The sequence below is a fragment of the Catharus ustulatus genome, chromosome 5 (genome assembly GCF_009819885.2).
Source record: "Catharus ustulatus isolate bCatUst1 chromosome 5, bCatUst1.pri.v2, whole genome shotgun sequence".
Classification (NCBI taxonomy): domain Eukaryota; kingdom Metazoa; phylum Chordata; class Aves; order Passeriformes; family Turdidae; genus Catharus; species Catharus ustulatus.
Window position 1 is genome coordinate 30,323,138 of NC_046225.1, and position 20,677 is coordinate 30,343,814.

General features: G+C 47.2%; 1 protein-coding gene across 1 annotated transcript; it reads right to left on the minus strand.

Annotated features, from left to right (window-relative positions):
• Window positions 1-360: 360 nt before the first annotated feature.
• DCHS2 (dachsous cadherin-related 2) lies at window positions 361-3,634 on the minus strand. The gene is given in 6 exon segments (XM_033060848.1): window positions 361-470; window positions 1,912-2,465; window positions 2,467-2,823; window positions 2,825-2,882; window positions 2,885-3,307; window positions 3,310-3,634. Coding segments are annotated over 6 exon segments (1,827 nt in total).
• Between the last annotated feature and the right edge of the window lie 17,043 nt (window positions 3,635-20,677).

The window sequence follows — 20,677 nt, forward strand, 5'->3', positions numbered from 1 at the left end:
AAGAAATTCCCCATTATCAACTTGCAGCCGAGAACGTATGGGAACAAGTTGTCCGGTTATTTAGTGGCTGGACAGAGGCACAGCAAAGCACTAAGGCAGAAGGCTCTAGACAAACAGTGTACAAGGCAATAGTTTAAGTTTAAGCCTGCTACACAATGTAGTATGAAACTTGGACATGACAATGATCCTGGATTAATCTGCAGGTAGAAGCACCTTCTTTCCTGGCAGACCATAGGATGCTCATCTGCTATTCCTCCTGTGCATGTCTCTTATGCCTCCTTCTCATTCATGTTTGGCTCTATTACCCCAGGTTCAATCATTATCAGGACATGACTATTTCTTTCTACTCTCTAAACAGGATTATGGCAGCATGGTGACACTTTGAAAATTCAGTGCACCTTGAGTGATATCCACGCACATGACATCACACTTGTGGCCCTGGAAAATCTGTACTATTAATGCATCAAAGTCTACAAAAAAAAGACCAGAAATTAGCAAAACCACCATCACAGGTTATTTTATTTGGAACACTCAAGAACCCTTTTATCTGCTTCAATCAAAAGCAAACCATCGCTTTGTGTCAGCCCCGCCACCGTATCAGGCTGCAGCAGAACACCCCGACGGCGCCAGCCCCACTGCCTTTCAGCACCACAAACACCCGCATCCATGGTCGGAGGCCGGGGCTGCTGCAACGCCCCTCGCTCCTTCCCGGGACATGGCCAACTCCTAAACTCCTCACAGTAACAGTTTTCTCCAGGGCATTCCTGGGGCCACTGGTGCATGGTGACTTTTTTTTTTCCCCCATGGTTTTGAAAGAAAAAGAAATGCCAGCGATGGGATTTTCTTTTTGGTTTGGGATACAAAATGAAAAACTCCATGAGCTCAACCATCCCAAAGTTTTTATAGATTAAATTCTATTAGTGCTGTACAAATTGTGTACTTTTTGAGTTCCAGAGTGCAATTAGAAAAAAAGGGGGGAAATGATAAGACAATGCCTTTTGTTCCAATCAACTATTGTCAGACCCAAAATATCATCAGTGACTCCTGATTTGAAAAGAAAAAAAAATAATTTAGTAGGTCTCCTGAAGACAGACTGATTTTTCATCAAATATACTGAAAAAACACATTGCATTTCTCCCTAGGTCTCCTCTTGTAATGGTTTTTCCCAAACTCATGTAAGTTCTACACAAACTCAGAAACATGTCTACATTCACTCAGGCCCAACTTCTGTGAATCTTCTTCTGATGGAAAACGCTTCGTTCAGTTCAAAGGTATACATTCTGCAATGCTTTTCCAAGCTAAATGCAAAAGGGCTCTCTATTAACTTCTGGCCCTCCAAAGCCTTCATTCAGCCTCACCTGCAAAGAGTAAAAGGGGTTTTATGGACAAGTAGAACATTTTTCTTTATTACGACTAATCGATTTCCGTAAAGGCAGACAAGGCAGAGTGAGTTGATTCACGTCGTTAGCAGAAAGCTCGGGAATCATCACAAAGACCCCGAAGGGTATTTTAATTTCAAGCCACTGTGTTTTACACTGTCTGCCCTTCTCTCTGGTTCAGTTTGTGCCATGCTGCCCTCCGGGACGGATTCTACTGGCTCTCTAAAAACCATCAGAAGTATCACAGTTGGTTTAACTCCCTCTAAGGTTTAACCAGAGCTGACAGTTAATTCCCTTTGAAGACCTGAGCTTCTGTGCTCATTACCCACGCTACAAGTGTTATGGGACAAGAACACATTTCCCAGGCACTTGTGAGGGTGGCAGTATGAGGGCTGCACTTATTATCTGAACTCCACCTGCCATGCTCCCTGCTCCCTGGTACTGTTGGAGCACGGTGGCGGAGAATGGAGCGCAGCATTCCCAAGGGCAGCGGACCTAGGGACACGACCGTGTGGGGCCGTGCAGAGCTCACCTGGAGGAGGCGGCGGCCTGGCGCGGCGTGAACGGTACACGGCACGCTCGAAGCATGGCTCGTTGTCATTGGTATCCTCCACGAGCATGCTGAGGCAGCACGCGGCGGCGTGCGGCGGGACCCCGCCGTCCTGCACCACCACGCACAGCTCAAACGCCGCCAGCCGCTCCCGGTCCAGGTGCGCGTGGGTGCTGACGGCGCTGCTCCATGCGTTGATGAGCAGCAGGGTCAGGGTGGCCGCGTCGCCCTCCAGCGCATACCGCACCTCGGAGTTGGGCGAGCCCAGCTCATCAGCATTGGAGGCGCTAAGGCGGAGCACGGTGGTGCCAGGGGAAGTGACCTCTGAGATGGCAGCGCGGTAGTGGGGCTGAGGGAACAACGGCAGCAGCGGCTCCTCGGCAGAGAGCGGTGGCATGCCGCCGTCCGTGGCCACCAGCTGCAGCTCATACAGGTCAGGGCTCATGCTGTCCAGCGGCCCCGCCATGCAGAGGAAGAAGACGCCGGCCCCAGCCGCCCGCAACGCGAAGGTGCTGTCTCCGCTGAGCAGGGACAGCATCGGCATACGAAATGGACGCTCGGGCCATGTAGTCGCCGGACCGCGCCCCTTCAGAGACCTGCGGGCCGCCAGTTTCGGTGAGATAGAGCAGACGGATGGAGGGCCGGTTGTCGTTCACGTTCTGCACAGCCATGGAGACGAGGACGCTGGAGACCTCGGGTTGGGCGCCACCGTCCCGCGCCTCCACAACAAAGCGGTGCAGGGCCCACGCCTCGTGGTGCAGCGGTCGGCGGAGGCACAGGAGGCCGCTGCGCTCCTCCACCGTGAAGTAGCCTTCGGGGTCGCTCTGCCAGTGATTGATGGCGTACCGCACCTCACCAATGGCGCCCAGGTTGGGGTCGGTGGCCCGCAGGCGCGGCAGTGCTCGGCGGCGCGTCCTCCTGCAACTGCGCCCCGTACTCGCCGTGGCTGAATGAGACGCATTGTCGTTCTCGTCTAGGACCCGCACGGAGACCCACAGACCACCGCGTCACCACGGGCTGCCACCATCCCACGCCTCCACCACCAGTCAGTGGATATCCGCCCCTTCTCGGTCCAGACACCGCAGCAGCACCAGCTCCAGCAGCTCCGGCCGCACATGGCGCAGGTGGAAGAGTGGTGGCTCCCCCGCCGTGCTGCCCTCTTCCAACAGCGCGTAGCCCTGCGTGTCGAAGTAGACGGCGTCGGGGTTGCAGGCAGTCAGCAGGCGGAAAGCGCTGCCGGGCGGGCTGAGCTCGGAGATGTTGAGCTGCAGACTGTGCTTCGGAAAGCGTCGCGAGTGGTCGTTCACGTCGGTGACAGCGATCTCCACCTGCACCACCTCGCCGCAGAGCATGGCCGCCGCGAAGCTGTAGCTTACCACTCCCAGTCCAGCCGCCGCACCATGTGGATAATGCCCGTCTCCGGCTGGACGTGGAAGTCCGCCAGCACTGCCGACTCGCGGCTCCCTTCTAACAGCAGGAAGCCCCCCAGCGGCTCCGCGCCCACCAGCAGCCCCGCGCGGATGTCACCCACCAGCGCCTTGACCAGCATCCCCTCGTCCACTGCCAGGCTGAGATTATACACCGGCGCCGCGCCGCTGCCCGCCCCACACAGCCACAGCGGCAGCAGCAGCGCCAGCGCCCCTCCCATCAGGGGAATGCCGCCCTGCCCGCCTCGGCACCTGCCAGCCCGCAGCCGCCGTGCCATGCCTGGCCGCTAAGCCAGCATCACGGGCAGCCTGTACCCTGCTACTCGCCACCGCCTCCGGTGCCGCCATGTGCCTCCAACTCGCCGCTGTGGGATCAACTCCCTAATGCCGCCACCGGTAATGGGAAGGACAAGTGTCTGCGAGAGGGTTGGAGAACGGATCCCGCCGCCGCCCCGCACAGCCCCCACTTCACCGCCCCCCCGTAGCCCTGGGGGCCATCACCTGCCCGCCCACCACCAGCGCCAGGGGGGCGGCGGCAGCGGTAGCCATGTCTCCCACGCACGGTCGTGTCGCGCTGGGTTGGGATGGTGTGACACTGTTCCAGTACCATCCAGAATTCGGAGAGGTCTTCGCTGAACTTCATTACTCAGAGAGTCAGTTGGCTTCCTGCTGATGGGGCAAAGTGTGACTAGTGCACGGGTTGCCTCTAGATGCAGATGCATGGCTCGTGAGGGAGTATTTAAATGAAACAGAAATCTGCAAGGATAAACGAGTTTGTGCAATTCAACAAAGATTTGTCTCACCTTAATATTCTGGTCCTCATTTTCCGTTAAAAGGTTTGACCTAGCACTAGGTCGGTAAATACCAACTCAGCATGCAGAAAAGCATTTACTTCAATCAGTTTCAGCAAGACCAGAACTTCCTTCCTTTACCACTATTCCTGACTTCCATATCTATCTCAGAATAGTTTAAGAATGAATAAGTGTTTCTCCAAGGACACTGAGAATACACAGTAACCATCCGTCTATTCATGAAAGCCAAGTACAATAATACTTCAGTGGTTACCAGCCTCTTGCTGTTCCCTGATCCTCTGTAGTTTTAGTTTATGGACAGAGACTAGTTTAAGCAATGCTGAAACAATGATTTCCATTAGCCCCAGTGATTTTCTTTTTTTCCTCTGTTGGGTTACAGAACACCCATATAAATCAGCTTTCTGGCAAAATTGTGGCATGGGGAAGCACTAACATCTTCAACTATTGCAGCTGGATCTGAGAAAGCATATTTGTTTCCAACCTCACTGACTGGGGAGCTCTGTGGATATTCAACCTGTAATATGTTATATAGGGAGAAAGCATTAACTTTGCAGACCATCAGGTGTTTCATTGTTTATAGTTCTCCAGGCACACATATATTGATTTCAGCAAGTCCTCCTAGAAGGAGTGTCAGCTGCATGAAAGATTTGCTGGTGACCACATGGAGGCTGGTCACAGTTACTATAATAAAAAAACTATGTAGGGACTGCTCTCCTTATAAAAGCAGAGATATGATTAAGAGGTTGGTTTTTTCTCTGGTAGCCATCATTTAACTCTTAATTACCAGACTCCTTTTGCTGTGAAATAACAGATGCTTTGCCTTCTCTGATGAAAAATCCTGTAGTTGTCATAATCTGATTGGAAATAATATACCTGACTGTCTTCAAAGGTAGGAAAGACTTTCTGTTTGTACTACAGATAGTAGAAATGGGTTTTTTTCAGTTTCATTCCAGATATACCACAATGCTTTTGCTCTGCCTGTAGAACATGTTGCTGCTGCCTTCTTTGGGCAATTACTTCAGAATTTGTCACTCAGATATAGCCATCTAAGTGCGATTACTCAGATTAATATTTTCACATTAACCTTATCTCTAGTCCACTCATCTCATATGCTGTCAACCAGACTTAATTGTCTGTCCCAATGTTATGTTTCCATTTTATGGATTTTCATTAATCTCTTTGCTGTTGATCCCATTCTGCACAGCTTCCCAGCTGCAAATCCAAGTGTCACATCACTTGTCAAGATGATTGCTCAAATATACTTAGATTTGCCTGAAAAAATTGTCTGTGTCCTACACATGTTAGATTTATCCTACTGTCCGCTGCAGGGTGAAGACTTTTCTTGTTATGCACAATTTATATATATTACTGATCCTTTATTATCAATGAAGTTTATAGAAAATATCAAATAATATATTAAAATTAATATTAACATAATTGAATTTTATTCTGCTAGGTAGGTGTTCATTCAGATTTTGACATCCTAGCCAATTTTATATCTATACCTATATTTATTTTATAAACTTGGTCACAGATTTAATTGATCTAGCCATGAGATTTTTATCCAGAAGTAAAAGACCCCATATTTGATTGCTGTTCACTGCCTCATTTCTAATTAACATGATATGGGGTTATCTTTAAAAAAGAAGAAAGACTTCTTTCTTTAGATGTCTGTTATTCCAACAAGCTGATGCAGATTTGAAGCAATCTCTTTAGGATGGCAAAGGGTTCACTTTACAGGCCAGGAATAAACATATAAGAGCTTCCCACTACATGGGTTGCATTCCACATAAAACTGTCTTTTGCCATCTGCTTGCCACTGCTGAATCCAAACCTTAGTGGCCTCTCTAAAACCAGAAGGGTAGCTCCTGAAAGTGTGAAAAAATATATCCCAGGCTGGATTTAATATTCCTTGGATATAATATCTCCCATGACTACAATGTTGAATTTTTGCATAAAATTTATGAGATTATCTACATTATCAACTTTTCTCACAACCTGCAATCAGATCTAGTAGTCAAATTCTATGTGTGTAGAAGATGTAAGAAATAAAATGGGATCAAAACCTGTTATCTGATGTGTTTGTCTGAACTCCAGATGATACTGAAAGTATGCCATGACCAAACACATTTGCAGGAGCTCCAAATCCAGATAATCTTCATCTGAATGCAGCCTCTTAAATCAGGGATGTGAGTGAAGCATTATAGAAGTTATTCCATATCTACAGGATATGATATCCTAGTATTTACTATGCTTCCCAGTCTAACTCTCTCTAAGCTTTGAAGCTTTGAAAATCAAGAACTGGTTGAAAACATGAAAAACAAAAGCATTACAACCATTACTGAAGACACAGAAGTCAGCAGAGGATTGCTCTGAATTAGCTCTTCATAGATTTTCTTTCAGTGATGTCAGTTAGCTGATGTTAACATTGCCCAGCACTGTGCACAGCACTAGTGATGCCAGCAAGCCAAAATACAGTAGTTGGAAGTTACAAGTCTGTTAACAGAGTTCAAGCTGCAAATAAGATGCAAATATCAAGAACGATTGCAATGGCACGCCATGGGATAAGATGCATTTTCTATCACTTGTAGTCTTTAAATCAGGGTTAGACAGCTAACAGACATGTTCTATTTCAGCCACAAATGACAGGGCTTTAGGTAGGAATTAATGAGTGAAATGAAGTCAGGTTAAATGATTAGGCTGTTCCTTTCTGGCTTTTATATCTATGAAAATCCAGCTTCCCAGGGCAGCTGCCCTGATCACAGAAAAGCAGCCCACACAGTGTGCTTGAGACTGGAAGCCTGCTGCTACCACTTTATCAGTTGAGGTCCGTGCTGAGGATTCAAGGTTATGGTGCTGAGAGGAGGGAGGATCCACGCATAAAGCAGTATCTTATGCTAAACCACTCTGCCAGCTGATTCCCTTGTTGCATTGAGCTAAGTAATTATTTTAAATAGCTGTAGATCAGAAAAGATCTTTGCTTTTAAAAGTGAAATATACCATAATCCATGTGTAAGTTAATGCCCCTGGCTATTTTCTCTCTGCCATGTGTACAAACACTAAAAGCAATGACTTCACCAGCAGTTTTTGAGCCTTTGTATTCCTCTTCCAGATGATAATTTCATAAAAAGTTTTGATGCCTGAGTTTTGGCTGCTGTGCTACAACTGACACTACCACAATTACAGTAATTTCATGACTATAAGACATCCCTTTTGACTAAAATTTTGGTCCAAACCCGGAAGTGCACCTTATAGTCCGGTGTGCCTTATATAATGTACAAAGTTGCGAAATTTGCCAATCCGGAAGTGCGAGTCGTGAGCCGAGCCGCGAGGGGAAGCAACGCCATGGGAGTGCTGAGCCGCGAGAGGGTCGGGAGAGGGTGGCCGCAGCTCGCAGGAGCCATGCGGGGTGGGCGGGACCAGGCAGTCCCCGGCCAGCAGGAGCCGTGTGGGGAGGGAAGGAGCGGGCAGCCCCCGGCCAGCAGGAGTCATGCAGGGCGGGAAAGACCAGGCGGCCGCGGGCAGCCCCTGGCCAGCAGGAGCCGCACAGGGAGGGAGGGAGCAGGCAGCCCCATGCTGCCCCATGCCATGGGCCGTCCTGAGCTGCCCCGAGCCATGGTAGCCCTGAGCCGCCCCAAACCATGGGCAGCCCCACGCCGCCCTAAGCTGCAGGCAGCCCTGAGCTGCCCTGAACTGCAGCAACCCCGAGGTGTGAGCCGTGGCCGCCCCAAGCCGCTGCAGCCCCAAGCCGCTGCAGCCGCCCCAAGCCCTGCCTCACTAGCCAGGGGCGGGCAGTAGTGCCAGGGCCCGTGCACGGGGAGGGCGTTGGGGGCTTTGTTTAAAGGCTACACCAATCTGTTTAAAATGTTTGCAAATTGAGCACCTGCCAGTAAACTCCATGACCACGGGATTCTGTTACTAATTTGTTACTTTGTTGCACGCAGCATGGATCCTCGCTGCAAAAAAAAAGTGCGCCTTATTGTCCGGTGCGCCTTATATAATGTACAAAATTACAAGATTTGCTGACTTCTGGAGGTGCGCCTTATAGTCATGAAATCACTGTACATTCCTGAAACTGTCTGTACATTTCTTAAATGGTCTATTAAGATAAAGTTATAAATACACAAGAACAAAGCAATCTTCCTTGTCCCAGTAAAAGTACCCTGACCTGCTGATTTTCAGGGCACACAGTATTAGGCAGTACTATGTATTTCTTTGGGGAGGTGACAGTTGAAAGTGTGGCTGGATGGGGTGAAAACTCCCCAGCAGCCATAGCGGAGCAGATGTTTGTGTAACCTCCTGCAGCAACTTTGTTTGTATTGGCAGCTGTCAGTAAACTGTTGCTGAGTAATTCTACTCATGTCATTTTGGTCAGTGAAGCACCTAGCACCTTCTTGATAGGCACCCATTTTTACTAGATGTGAAAACAAATTTGTAATTTGAAATCTTAATTAATCCTATTTGATTGAAGGTAAACCAGACAGTGCTTGAGACAAAGGATGATTGCCTGTTTTAATTTAGGTCATATAAGCTGTGTCTAAAAGCAGTTCTGACAGCTTCCTCAAGCCTCTTCATGCCAGCAGGGGAAAATCCTACTTTTATGGTGCTATCAGTGAATTATCCAAGATCTTATAATTTTTTTAATAGTTTATCACTACAGAATCTTTGTGGGGCTGAGAAGCCTCATAATCACCATTCCACAGTGGACTGCAGGCAGACACTAAGATAGGGCACATTTACATCCTGCAATGGACAGAGACCCCTGAGGTAAAACTGGACCTCCTCTTCAGCTGGAGGTGTCACAGCACCTCCCTAAAAGGGCCCCAGCCTGAAATAACAGACCCAAGGTGGGGTTATAAGCTGGAAAAGCCCCAAACATCTCACTATTTCTAGTGCCAGTTTTTGCAGCTTGCAAAGACAGTGTTCAGAGCCAATGAATGCTTTGGGGTGGGGAGCTCCCTGTGGAGCCCTCACTCCATGTGCACAGTCATAGAGGGCATCAGTAATGCAACCTACACTTCCTGCATCCCAAGGCAGTGGTTTTGGGTTTGTTTTTCCTGCTTGCTTTTCCCCAGCCTGTTCTAGCTGTATTTCACTGCGGACTTTTTTTGTTTGTTTGTTTGTTTTTTGGTGTTTTTTTCTGTGTGTGTGTGTGTCTGTTCAAGAATACAATAATACAGGTGTCCTGGTTTAGGGGACAACATTGCCAGGAAAATGGCAGGAGCTTTTCCTAAAATGGAGAGTGAAAATCCCCTCCCTCCCAGTTTACTGTAATTTGGAAATTAAGGAGTTCTCAGGCAAAGGTATGGGTTTAGGAATAACAGTTCTTTACTAATATATCTACAAGACAAACAAGAACAACATCAACTATGAAAAATCAGTGACAAAACAGAACGAAACTCAGTCTCAGTCCCTCCTCCAGTTACAGGCACTCTTCTATGCACGGTCCCGGTGGAGAGCGGGGCGGGATGGCCTCCTCAGGCGTAGCAGCTGCAGGAGCAGAGAAGCGAGGCAGCAGTGGCAGGGCTGTCCCAGATGGGAGGAGGATGAAGGAAACTCCCCTCACCGTTTGCGTCCTGGTCCTCAGCTCTGTTCTCAGAAGCAGGAGGCTGTAGCAGGGCCGGAGTGCAGGGCCAGGTCCCACCGTGGAGAAAAAAACCTCTCTCCTCCGTGTTCAGGTCGGCGAGAGTGTGTCCCCCCAGAAGGATGGAAGGACGAAGCAACCCATGACCATGCACACCGACCACTCAACCCCCCACCACCACCCAGGGATTGAGACATTGAGAGCGCCCACCCATTTCTTTTGTCTTGAACAACTAAAAGTGAAGCGAGCCGCCTGGCTAGCTTCTTAGCATGATAATGGGAAAAATTCCTCCACCAAGGGAAAGAGTAAAAGCTCTCTCAACCCCCAACAACAGGCTTTTATCAATTTTAGCTGTGTATTTTCTGTTCTGGTGATTGGAATGTCAACTATAAGATGTTTGAGATCACAGCATCGGAGCCATCGTTTTGAAGCTTCAGATATGGACATCACACTGTGCCCACAGCATTGTTCCCCACCACAAAATAGTCAACAAAAATGTATTTCTAAATGTTTTTTTCATCACTCATAGAATGTTCATGAATATTCACATCTTTGACTATGTTACCTTTAACATAACCCTAGGTATGGGTTGCAATGCTTCCATGTATCATACTGGAGTAAATACAGAAATCAGTGTATTTCAGAGTGAACTCAGTCAAAAAGGATAGGAAGGAGAAGTTTCTTAATCCTTAAAGTAAGGCATAAGATAAACTTCTGTAATGTATTTAGAGGAAAAAGAAACTCTGCTAGCCATCTGTAAAAGGAATGCAGGACTTCTAAACCCATGTACGTTAATGCACTAGAATATGATAACAGGAACGATAACAGGAACAAGACAATTCCTACAGCTAATTTTAGGCAAGAACTGTCTGTAGGCCCAGCTTACAATTTCAATTACATTTGCCATGTGTTCATGCCTGACTTGACCAGATTGTTTATGAATTCCTGCATCAAAGGGTTTATGGTTGCTTCTTTCAAAATAACTCAAAATGTATCCCATCTCTGAACTGCTCTGAAAAATGCCATCAGGAAATGAGACTGGATTCTTAAATATGTTCATTAGAGTAGGTGCCTTGGGTATAGCACAGCTGGTATGGCCTCTCCCAGTGCCACGAAGCCCCCAGCCACAGTCATACCCTAAAACTGGGTGCCAGCACTTTGAGGATTAGAAGAGTGCATCTGTTTTAAAACACATTTTTTTCCTAACAAAAGTTACTAGCCAGGAAAAGAATTAATGCTGTGCTTTTCAGACATTGCAAGTAAGAATGATATGACACTCTTGAAATGAATTTTGGAAGTGTTTAGGTCTACAACAGGATGCGCAACAGATCACACTCTGCTGGGAGCAGTCCTCAGGCAGAGGGAAGTGTGACCACCTGGAAGGGGCAGTGTATATCAGAAATCCCAGTGTTGCTCACATCTAGCAAAAACGAACCAGCAGTGAGAAGGGCATAAAATATCCTAGTGAATTCAAATTACATTTTTCCTCTACAGCACATTATTTACTTGACTGAAAATTCAGAGAACAGAGAAACTGGGCACTCTGCTGACCTTGGTCTTTGCCCAGAACATTATTTTCCTTTCACACAAACCAGGGAAGGACCATATCTACAGCTAACCTCTGGGCTGGTGTCTAGGAGAGGACCTCCCTCGGGGATGTCACAGCTACCCCACAACCCCCACTCTGCCTGGGAAGAGCTGCTGCTGGGATGACACAGATGGGCTCCCCACTGCTACACAGAGGCAGGGACATCAGGTTCCAGATCACGCCTGTCTCACACAGGGACTCACTCTGCCTTTCAGCTTACACGCCCTGACCAACATATCCCAGCCACTGCCCACCATAAACCTACATCTGCCTACCATCTCCCAAACAAAAGCAGGCAAAATGCTCTGATGCCCACATAAATCCAAGTAACCACAAAGGGCGAAATGACATTGTGCCTTCAGTAAAACATGCATGCTTTCTCTCTGACTCCATCTTCAGTTTATTGCTGCATGATGGGGAGGGAAGGTGGGGGAGGCCATCGAACTCGCTGTGGCTGTAGGTATTTTTCTAGGTCTGGGAGCAGTTCACAACTTCCCCATTTACTCTAAAGAAAACAACACGCACAAAAGTGCTCCTGCAGGGCTGAATATGGAGTCTCTCTCAGGCTCCAATCTCAGTTTACACCCATAGAAAAAAAACATATTGCCAGCATGAGCTCATGCAGAGTGATGTCTCTCTGAATGCTCATTTTGGTTTATGCACTTGGAACAGCTTGCTGTTTTCTCTGTAGCTCAGTTGCATGATATTTCACCTCACTCTTCATCAAGAACCAGGAGGGGTCTGTAGTGCAATGAAATGAAAAAATAACAGTAGTTTTAATTCAACGTGCATTTCTTTTATGAGAGGGCCTTTTGAAATGACAGACGAAACTTTTATTTACATACACAAAGCCATTCTCTGCTAGGGGAAGAGCTCAGGTCTGCATTTTCTCCTTTTTTCTGTCTGTCATAAATGAGCTACTTTCATTTGTTGACACAGGCTGTCAGAATTTCATTGCACTGAACATTGTTGGTAGCTGGTGGGAAGGTAAAATGAATTAATCTACATTGAAATAATAGTTTGTACTTTAGAAAGTGGCATTCATTTACAAGCCCTAAAGCTCTCTACAGATGTGAATGAACGAAGCTTTATAGTGATCTGTTGGAGGAGTAAGCAGAACATGAACAGTAATTTCACGATTATAAGCTGCACCTGATTATAAAACGCACTTTCAGGTGTCGACAAAATTTTGTTCTTCATCCATATATAAGCTGCACCAGATTATAAACCACACTTTTGTTTGCAGCAAGGATCCGCGTGCAACTTTCACAAAGTTGCCAATTAGTAACAGATTTGCAAGATCGCGGGGTTTACTGACTCGGCTCGAGTCGTACGGGCTCGGCTTGGCGCTGCCCCGCTGGGGCCGGGGCCGGGCGGGCTTCGGCTCGGCTCGGGGCTGCTGCAGGCTTGCACTTCTGGGTTGGTAAATTTCTGAAGTCCGTCCATATATTGGCCGCTCTGGATTATAAGCCGCACTTCCAGGTTCGGACCAAAATATTAGTCAAAATGCTGCGGCTTATAATCGTGAAATTATCGTGACCCAAGCACAGAAGGCACCTGACTTGTCCAAGGTCAGACCAAATGCACCTGAACCAAATCTACTGAAATCAATAAAACATTTCCTGCAACTTCAAGGCATGGTGAGCTGAGACATAACCTAGAGACAGAAATAGGAAATAATTCAGAACCCTCAAATCGCTCTTCTAATTGCTATTTTAGGCTACTTTTCTACCTTCTGTTTTAGAACAGGCTTAAAACAGAACATCAGCCAAACCACAAAAATTTATTACATGACAATACGATACAAGAGCATTTGTGTTAAAGCTTTCCAGAAAAAAAAATCATATTGCAAGGACAAATAATATTATTTTGTGGCCAAGATAATATTTAAAGGAAAGCAGAATGAGTTGAAATATTTCTACAGGCTTCTTTGCTTGAACAATAAAACATTTATCTGAAATCTTTATTCACTGCAACAACTTTATGCCATTATTGCCTAGATTAAAGGGAGAGGGCTACAGCAGAAGTACCACCTGTAATTCAGTAGTGTACCAGGGAAATGAAAAATCCAAACTGTGCACTATTAAACTGATAAACACATGCAAGCCTTTAGCAAGGAGCACTTAAATAATCTTTTAATTTAAACCACACCTTTTTAATTGCAGTAACCACCATATAGTCATAACTGTAAGATCCACTTGGAAATACAGATGTCTCTGAACTACATAGAAGCAAATTATCGTGTGTTGAGGGTTGGGGGAGTTTTTACTCATTCCCTCAGTGGAGAAATTTTTCCCATTATCATGCTAAGAAAGCTGGCCTGGTGGCTCCCTTCGCTTTTAATTGCTCAAGACAAAAGGGAGGGGTGAGGATGGATAGTCATGAGTTGCTTTGTCCTTCCAGGGGGGACACTCTCTCGCCAGCCTGAGCGTGGAGGAGAGAGTTTTTTTTCTCTGCAGTGGGACCTGCCCCTGCACTCCGGCCCTGCTACAGCCTTCTGCTTCTGAGAACAGCACTGAGAACCGGGACGCAAATGGTGAGGGGAGTTTCCTTCACACTCCTCCCATTTGGCACAGCCCTGTCGCTGATGCCACACGTGCCTGTTCCTGTAGCAGCTACGCCTGAGGAGGCTGCTTCGCTCCGCTCTCCACTGGGACCGTGCAGAGGAGAAGAGTGCCTGTGACTGGAGGAGGGACTGAGACTGAGTTTCAGTCTGTTTTGTCACTGATTTTTCATAGCTGATGTTGTTCTTGTTTGTCTTGTAGATATATCAGTAAAGAACTGTTATTCCTAAACCCATACCTTTGCCTGAGAGCTCCTTAATTTCCAGATTATAGTAAACTGGGAGGGAGGGGATTTTTCACTCTCCATTTTGGGAAAAAGACTCCTGCCATTTTCCTGGCAATGTTGTCCCCTAAACCAGGACAAATTTTAGTGCCCAGCATGGGGCAAGGAAAGAGGGTGAAAAAAAGGGATAACAGTTCTTCAGTTGCCTAAGACAGTCTTTTTGTGTGCTAGCAACCTGTAGTCCAGTTTAACCTGGTTTGGGTTGCACATGTTCACCTATGTATCTCTCCCATTTGCAAGCCCTTATATAAATATGGGCCCTATAAGGAAAGGTGCTGTGGCTGTGATTCAGCTTGTTTTATGGGTTGATAAGATGAGAAATTCATGGTTTTTTAACTTCCTCTGGAAGGCAGGGACATGGATTCAGGGATATCACACACTTAACTGCATGTTTTTGAGGTTACTTTAATAATGGCACATACTGTGAGGGAATGACACCAGGGGAAATTTTCTCTCAACCCTTCACCCAGATTTTTGGGTCTACCCCACCAGTTTTTGAAGGGTTCAAATCTCCTCTAAATGCTAATGATATCATACAGTAGCTGGTGTTACTGATAGGCTTGTTCTGTTTAACATTTAGAAATAGAGACATTGAGCTGGATAACAACACTGTCACCTACTCCAGAAAATAGGGATGGTGCTGCAGATGTTGACCTTGCCCTAGAAACTAGAGATGTTGCCCCAGAGCCTGACCCTGGCCCACAACCCACCTCAGAAAGGAACCACCCGGAGTGGGTGGGGGTTCTAGTGAAGCAGATGAGTGAGATGAGCCAGATGATGAAGAAGTACCTTTCCCCAGCTGGTGAGAAACCCTGCCTTAAAGGGGCAGAATCCAGTGATGCTGCAGTGGAACCCATAGATGTTACATCTGCCCAGGTTCCAGCTGAATTGCAAGGTCACACACAGCCAGCAGCAGTCACCCCTGTGGAAACTAGAAAGTCTAAGATGAAAACAAAGCACCTAGACAAAGAGGACCAGAGAGGAGGCCCCTCACAACCAGCAGTAGAGCCAGAGGTTGAAATGATCACCGAGTCTCTGTCATATAAAAATTTCCGCAATCTGTGGAAAGATATTGCACGACAGGCCGGGAGGCTTTGACAACTTGGTTACTTCGGGTCTGGGACCTTATGGGTACAGGTGTGCACTTGAATGGTACAGAAGCAAGGAATTTGGGATCCTTGTCCCAGGACTCAGGTGTGGACCAGATTTTCATAAGGGAGCCAGACCCCCTTCCACTCTGGGAGTAGCTTTTAATGAGTGTAAGAGAAAGGTTTGTCAAAAAATTAAAAATGCAGGAGCACCACAATAGAATGCACTGGAAGACCCTTGAAGAAGGAATTCAATAGCTGAGAGAAGTGCAGTGCTGGAGGTACACTTTGGGAGGGATGGACAGCACAATAATGACCCTGACAAGGTCAGGTGCACAGGGCAGATGTTGTGGAATCTGGCAAACCTAGGGCCATCTCAATATGCCACCTTCATTGCAATGATTAATGTGGATGAAAGCTGAGAAACAGTGAGCTCTGTTGCTAACAAGCTTAGAGATTTTCATGGTATGATGAATGGTGCAATGCAGGCCCAGGTTTCTGCCGTGGTCAAGGATTGCATACAAGTGGGAATAAGGGAGGAGATGAAGGAAGTGATGGGGAGGAGAGGTGAGACAAGTGAGATAAGGGAAGAGATGAGTAAAATTAGTGCAGCACCAGTGCGAGCCTCATACCCCAAGGTTACAGCCCAACACCACCCAGCTAGTGAAAGGGGGTACACCCCACGAGCTGACCTATGTTTCTTTCTGCATAACCATGGGGAAGACATGGGAAAATGGGATGGGAAACCAACTTCTGTCCTGGCAGCACAGGCGTGTCAAATCAGGGAGGGAAATGCTAACTGAGGGAGCTACACTAAAGTGAAGGTAGCCTCAACCTCCCATGACAAGGGTGCTGGGCAATACAGAAGGGAGAATGATCTGTCAGATCCACTTGAAGAAACCTCCACGATGTATGTCCAGGAAAGGAATAATAGCCAGGGCTAGAGGGGCCCTACCTCTAACCAGGGAGTGGCACGGGATAACAGAATCTATTGGATGGTGCAGACCTGATGGCATGGCACATTATATATAGGGTATTAGTTGATACTCGTTCACAATGCACCCTAATACCATCAGAACATGTGGGGGAAGAGCGTGTTTCCATTGTTGGGGTGACGGGGAGATCACAGGAACTGACTTTGCTGGAAGCTGAGGTGAGCCTGACTGGGAAGGAGTGGCAGAAACATCCAATTGTAACTGACCCAGAAGCACCGCACATTCTAGGCATAGACTTTCTTAGGATGGGCTATTATAAAGACCCAAAGGGATTCAGGTGGGCTTTTGGAATAGCTGTTGTAGCGGTAGAGGGCATTAAGCAGTTGAATACATTGCCTGGACTGTCAGAAAACCGATCTGCAGTGGGACTTCTGAAGGTGGAAGAGCAACAAGTGTCAATTGCCACCTCAACAGTTCACCCCAGCAGTACCGGACGAATCGAGATGCTGTGATCCCCATCGACAAGATGATCCGTGAGCTGGAGAGCCAAGGGGTGGTCAGCAAAACCCACTCACCCGTCAACAGCTCCATCTGGCCTGTGTGCAAATCTGACAGAGAATGGAGATTGACTGTGGACTATTGTGCCTTGAATTAAGTGACTCCACTGCTGAGCGCTGCTGTGCCGGACATGCTGGAGCTCCAGTATGAGCTGGAGTCCAAGGCAGCAAGGTGGTATGTCACCATTGACATTGCCAATGCATTTTTCTCCATTCCTCTAGCTGCAGAGATCAGGCCTCAGTTTGCTTTCGCCTGGAGGGGGGTGCAGTACACCTGGAATTGTCTGCCCCAGGGGTGGAAACACAGCCTCACCATCTGGCATGGACTAATCCAGACTGCACTAGAAAAGGGTGAAGCCCCAGAACACCTGCAATACATTGATGACATCATTGTGTGGGGGAACACGGCAGTGGAGGTTTTTGAGGAGAGAAGATCATCCAGATTCTGCTGAGAGCTGGCTTTGCCATTAAAAAGAGCAAAGTCAAAGGACCTGTCAGAGAGATCCAGTTCCTGAGAGTAAAGTGGCAAGACAGACGACGCCAGATCCCCACAGAGGTCATCAATAAGATTACCGCGATGTCTCCACCGACCAGCCAAAAGGAAACATAAGCTTTCCAAGGTGCAATAAGCTTTTGGAGAATGCACATTCCTGTGCTGAGCAGCAGCAAGCCTTTGCCCAAATCAAGCAGGAGATCGCTCAGGCAGTAGCTCTTGACCCAGTCAGGACGGGACCAGAGGTGAAGAATGTGCTTTATTCTGAAGCCAGGAACCATGGCCTGTCCTGGAGCCTTTGGCAGAAGGTGCCTGGAGAGACTCAAGGCCAACCTCTGGGGTTCTGGAGCCGAAGCTACAGAGAGTCTGAAGCCAATTACACTCCCACAGAGAAGGAGATTTTGACTGCCTATGAAGGAGTCCAAGCTGTCTCAGAAGTCATCGGGAAGGAAGCACAACTCCTCCTGGCACCCCGACTACCAGTGCTGGGGTGGATGTTCAAAGGAAAGATTCCCTCTACGCACCACACCACCAATGCCACATGGAGCAACTGGTTTGCCCTCATCACGCAATGCGCTCGCATTGGAATCCCGAATCGCCCTGGGATTTTGGAGATAATTATGAACTGACCAGAAGGTGAAGGTTTTGGTCTCACTGATGAAGAGGAACAGGAACAAGTGACAAAGGCTGAAGAAGCCCCACCATATAACCAACTGCCAGGAGATGAAACATTCTACGCTCTTTTCACCAACAGTTCCTACCGCATCGTGGGGATGAACTGGAAGTAGAAAGCAGCCGTATGGAGCCCCATACAACGGGTTGCACAAACTACCAAAGGATAAGGTGGATCAAGTCAACTTGCTGATCTTAAAGCTGTTCAGCTTGCCCTGGACATTGCTGAGAGAGAGAAGTGGCCAAAGCTCTACCTTTACACTGATTCATGGATGGTAGCCAATGGTTTGTGAAGTTGGCTGGAAAGATTGAAAAAGGCAAACTGGCAACGTAGGGAAAAACCAATCTGGGCCTCTGATGAGTGGAAACCACCGTGTAGAAAAGCTACCTGTGAAAGTTTGTCATGTGGATGCCCATGTCCCCAAGAGTCGAGCTAATGACAAGCACCGACATAATGAGCAGGTAGATCAGACCTCGAAGATAGAGATGTGCCTCTATCTACCTCTATCTACCTGTGCCTCAGGTCATCAGGGCCGGGCAACTCCCTTGGCTTCTAATCACTCAAGACAAAAGAGAGGGGTGGGGATGCATAGCGGTGAGTTGCTTTGTCCTGGCAAGGGGACACTCACTCTCGCTTGCCCGAACACGGAGGAGAGAGGTTCTTTTTCTCCGTGGTGGGACCAGGCCCTGCACTCTGATGCTGCTACAGCTTCCTGCTGCTGAGAACAACGTTGAGAACTGGGATGCAAACAGTGAGCGGAGTTTTTTCCTTTACCCTTCTTTCACCTGGGACCACACTGCTGCTGCTGCCTGCCTTGTCCTGCAGTTGGTGCGACTGAGAGAAGGCCGCTCCGCCCCACTCCACCGGGACTGTGTGGAGGAGGAGGGCATCTGACTGGAAAAAAGGACTGAGACTGAGTTTCGTTCTGTTTTGTCACTTTTTTTTTTCATAGCTGATATTGTTCTTGTTTGTCTTATAGATATGTCAGTAAAGAACTGTTATTCCTAAATCCGTACCTTTTGCCTGAGAGCCCCTTAATTTCCAAATTATAGTAAACTGGGAGGGAGGGGATTTTCACTCCCCATTTTGGAAAAAGCTCTTGCTTTTTTTTTTTCTGGCAATACTGTCCTCTAAACCAGGACAGGCAACTAATGGAAAACAAATGCATGGCTTCAATGAGCCAAATATGGAAAAAATGCCAAAGAAGAAATTTTGGCTAGACAAAGAAGACTTCAGAGCAGAGCAAATAGAAGAACACTTCCCCTCCCTCCTTTTATGGGAGGCAACAGCAAGGATCACCATACACACAAAGTGCATATCACAACATTCATGTCTTGATTTAAAAGGAGAAAAGAATGTGAAATAGGAATTGCAAATTTAGCTTCCCAAAATTTATTTCCTCAGGAATGTGCATATGCTTTATTTTCTCCAAGTCTAATATCCAGGGTGAAAAGTGGATGGTTGCGTAGAGTTTGAATGGTCAGGTTTTGGTAGTGTGTCTTGTTGGGGATGGATGATCAGGCAGCAAACAGCCTTAAGAGCTGGTCACATTTCCAAATAGTTGACACTGCTGTTGCCTTCCTAAGGCGCGGTGACCTGGTTCAGGAACAGCATAGCGACCCACTCCAGGACCACTTGGTCCATATGCTGGCAGACACTAATTTGGTAGGCTGCAAATGGTGTTTATTAAAAAGTTACAGGGATTTTTATAACTTGGGCTGTCGGCATAGTCTGCTCACATCCGGCTGGGTGCGGCCAGTTGCCGAACAGGGGTTAGACAACTTCAACTGCAGAGGGGAGGGGTCCTATATACCCGTACAGCTCGATGTCTTCTGCACGCCTATCCCTAATTCTCCACATTTCCCCCCTCCCTCATGATTAGTAAAAAATGTATAAAATGTAAACGTTATAAAACTACACAGGTTAGTAAAACCGGTATAAAAATTGTAAACATGTTAGTAACAGGCATGCCTCAAAGCAACTGTCAGCGTTCAACAAACAGAACGTTAACCTTTTCTGAACACTTCTTAACAAACAACACCAACTTGTTTAATTTGCAAGGCCCGAAGATCAGGATTAAGAGGATTATAGTGAGAGGGCCTATTAGGGTGGAAATTAGGGTGGTGAGCCATGTGGATTGATTGAACTATGACTCGAACCAACCCTGTTGAGCTTCTCTGTCCTTTTTTCTTTGGGTTAGTCTGTCTCTCAGTTCGGCCATGGAGTCTCGAATGACTCTGGTGTGGTCCACATAGAAGCAGCATTCCTCTTTTAAGGCGGCATACAGGCCTCCTTGCTGCATAAACAAGAGGTCCAGTCCTCACCTGTTTTGGAGGACGACCTCTGAGAGTGAAGGAAGGGATTTTTCTAGGAAAGAAATGGATTTCTCAATCCCTTGGAAGTCCTCATTGATAGTCATTTGCAGTTCGGACAGTCCTTGATGTCGTGTTGCAGCGGCCGAGACACGGCCAGCAGCGCCGGTAGCTCTTAAACTGAGAAGCATTGCGATGGTAATGCCCGTTATTGTTTCTCGTCTGTGGAGCCAGTTGGGTTCTTCGAACAAGCGGTATACGTCTTCCTCCTGGCGATACAGGACTCTGGAGACAATTAAAACTTGGACAAAAAAGTTGGCAGAATTATCGAATTTGTCAAGGAGTACACATGGGCTTACTCTAGATTGCTGGCAGATCCACATTCCTGATGCAGATGGGATCGTCCACTTGTATCTCCCTCCTTTAGGTTTG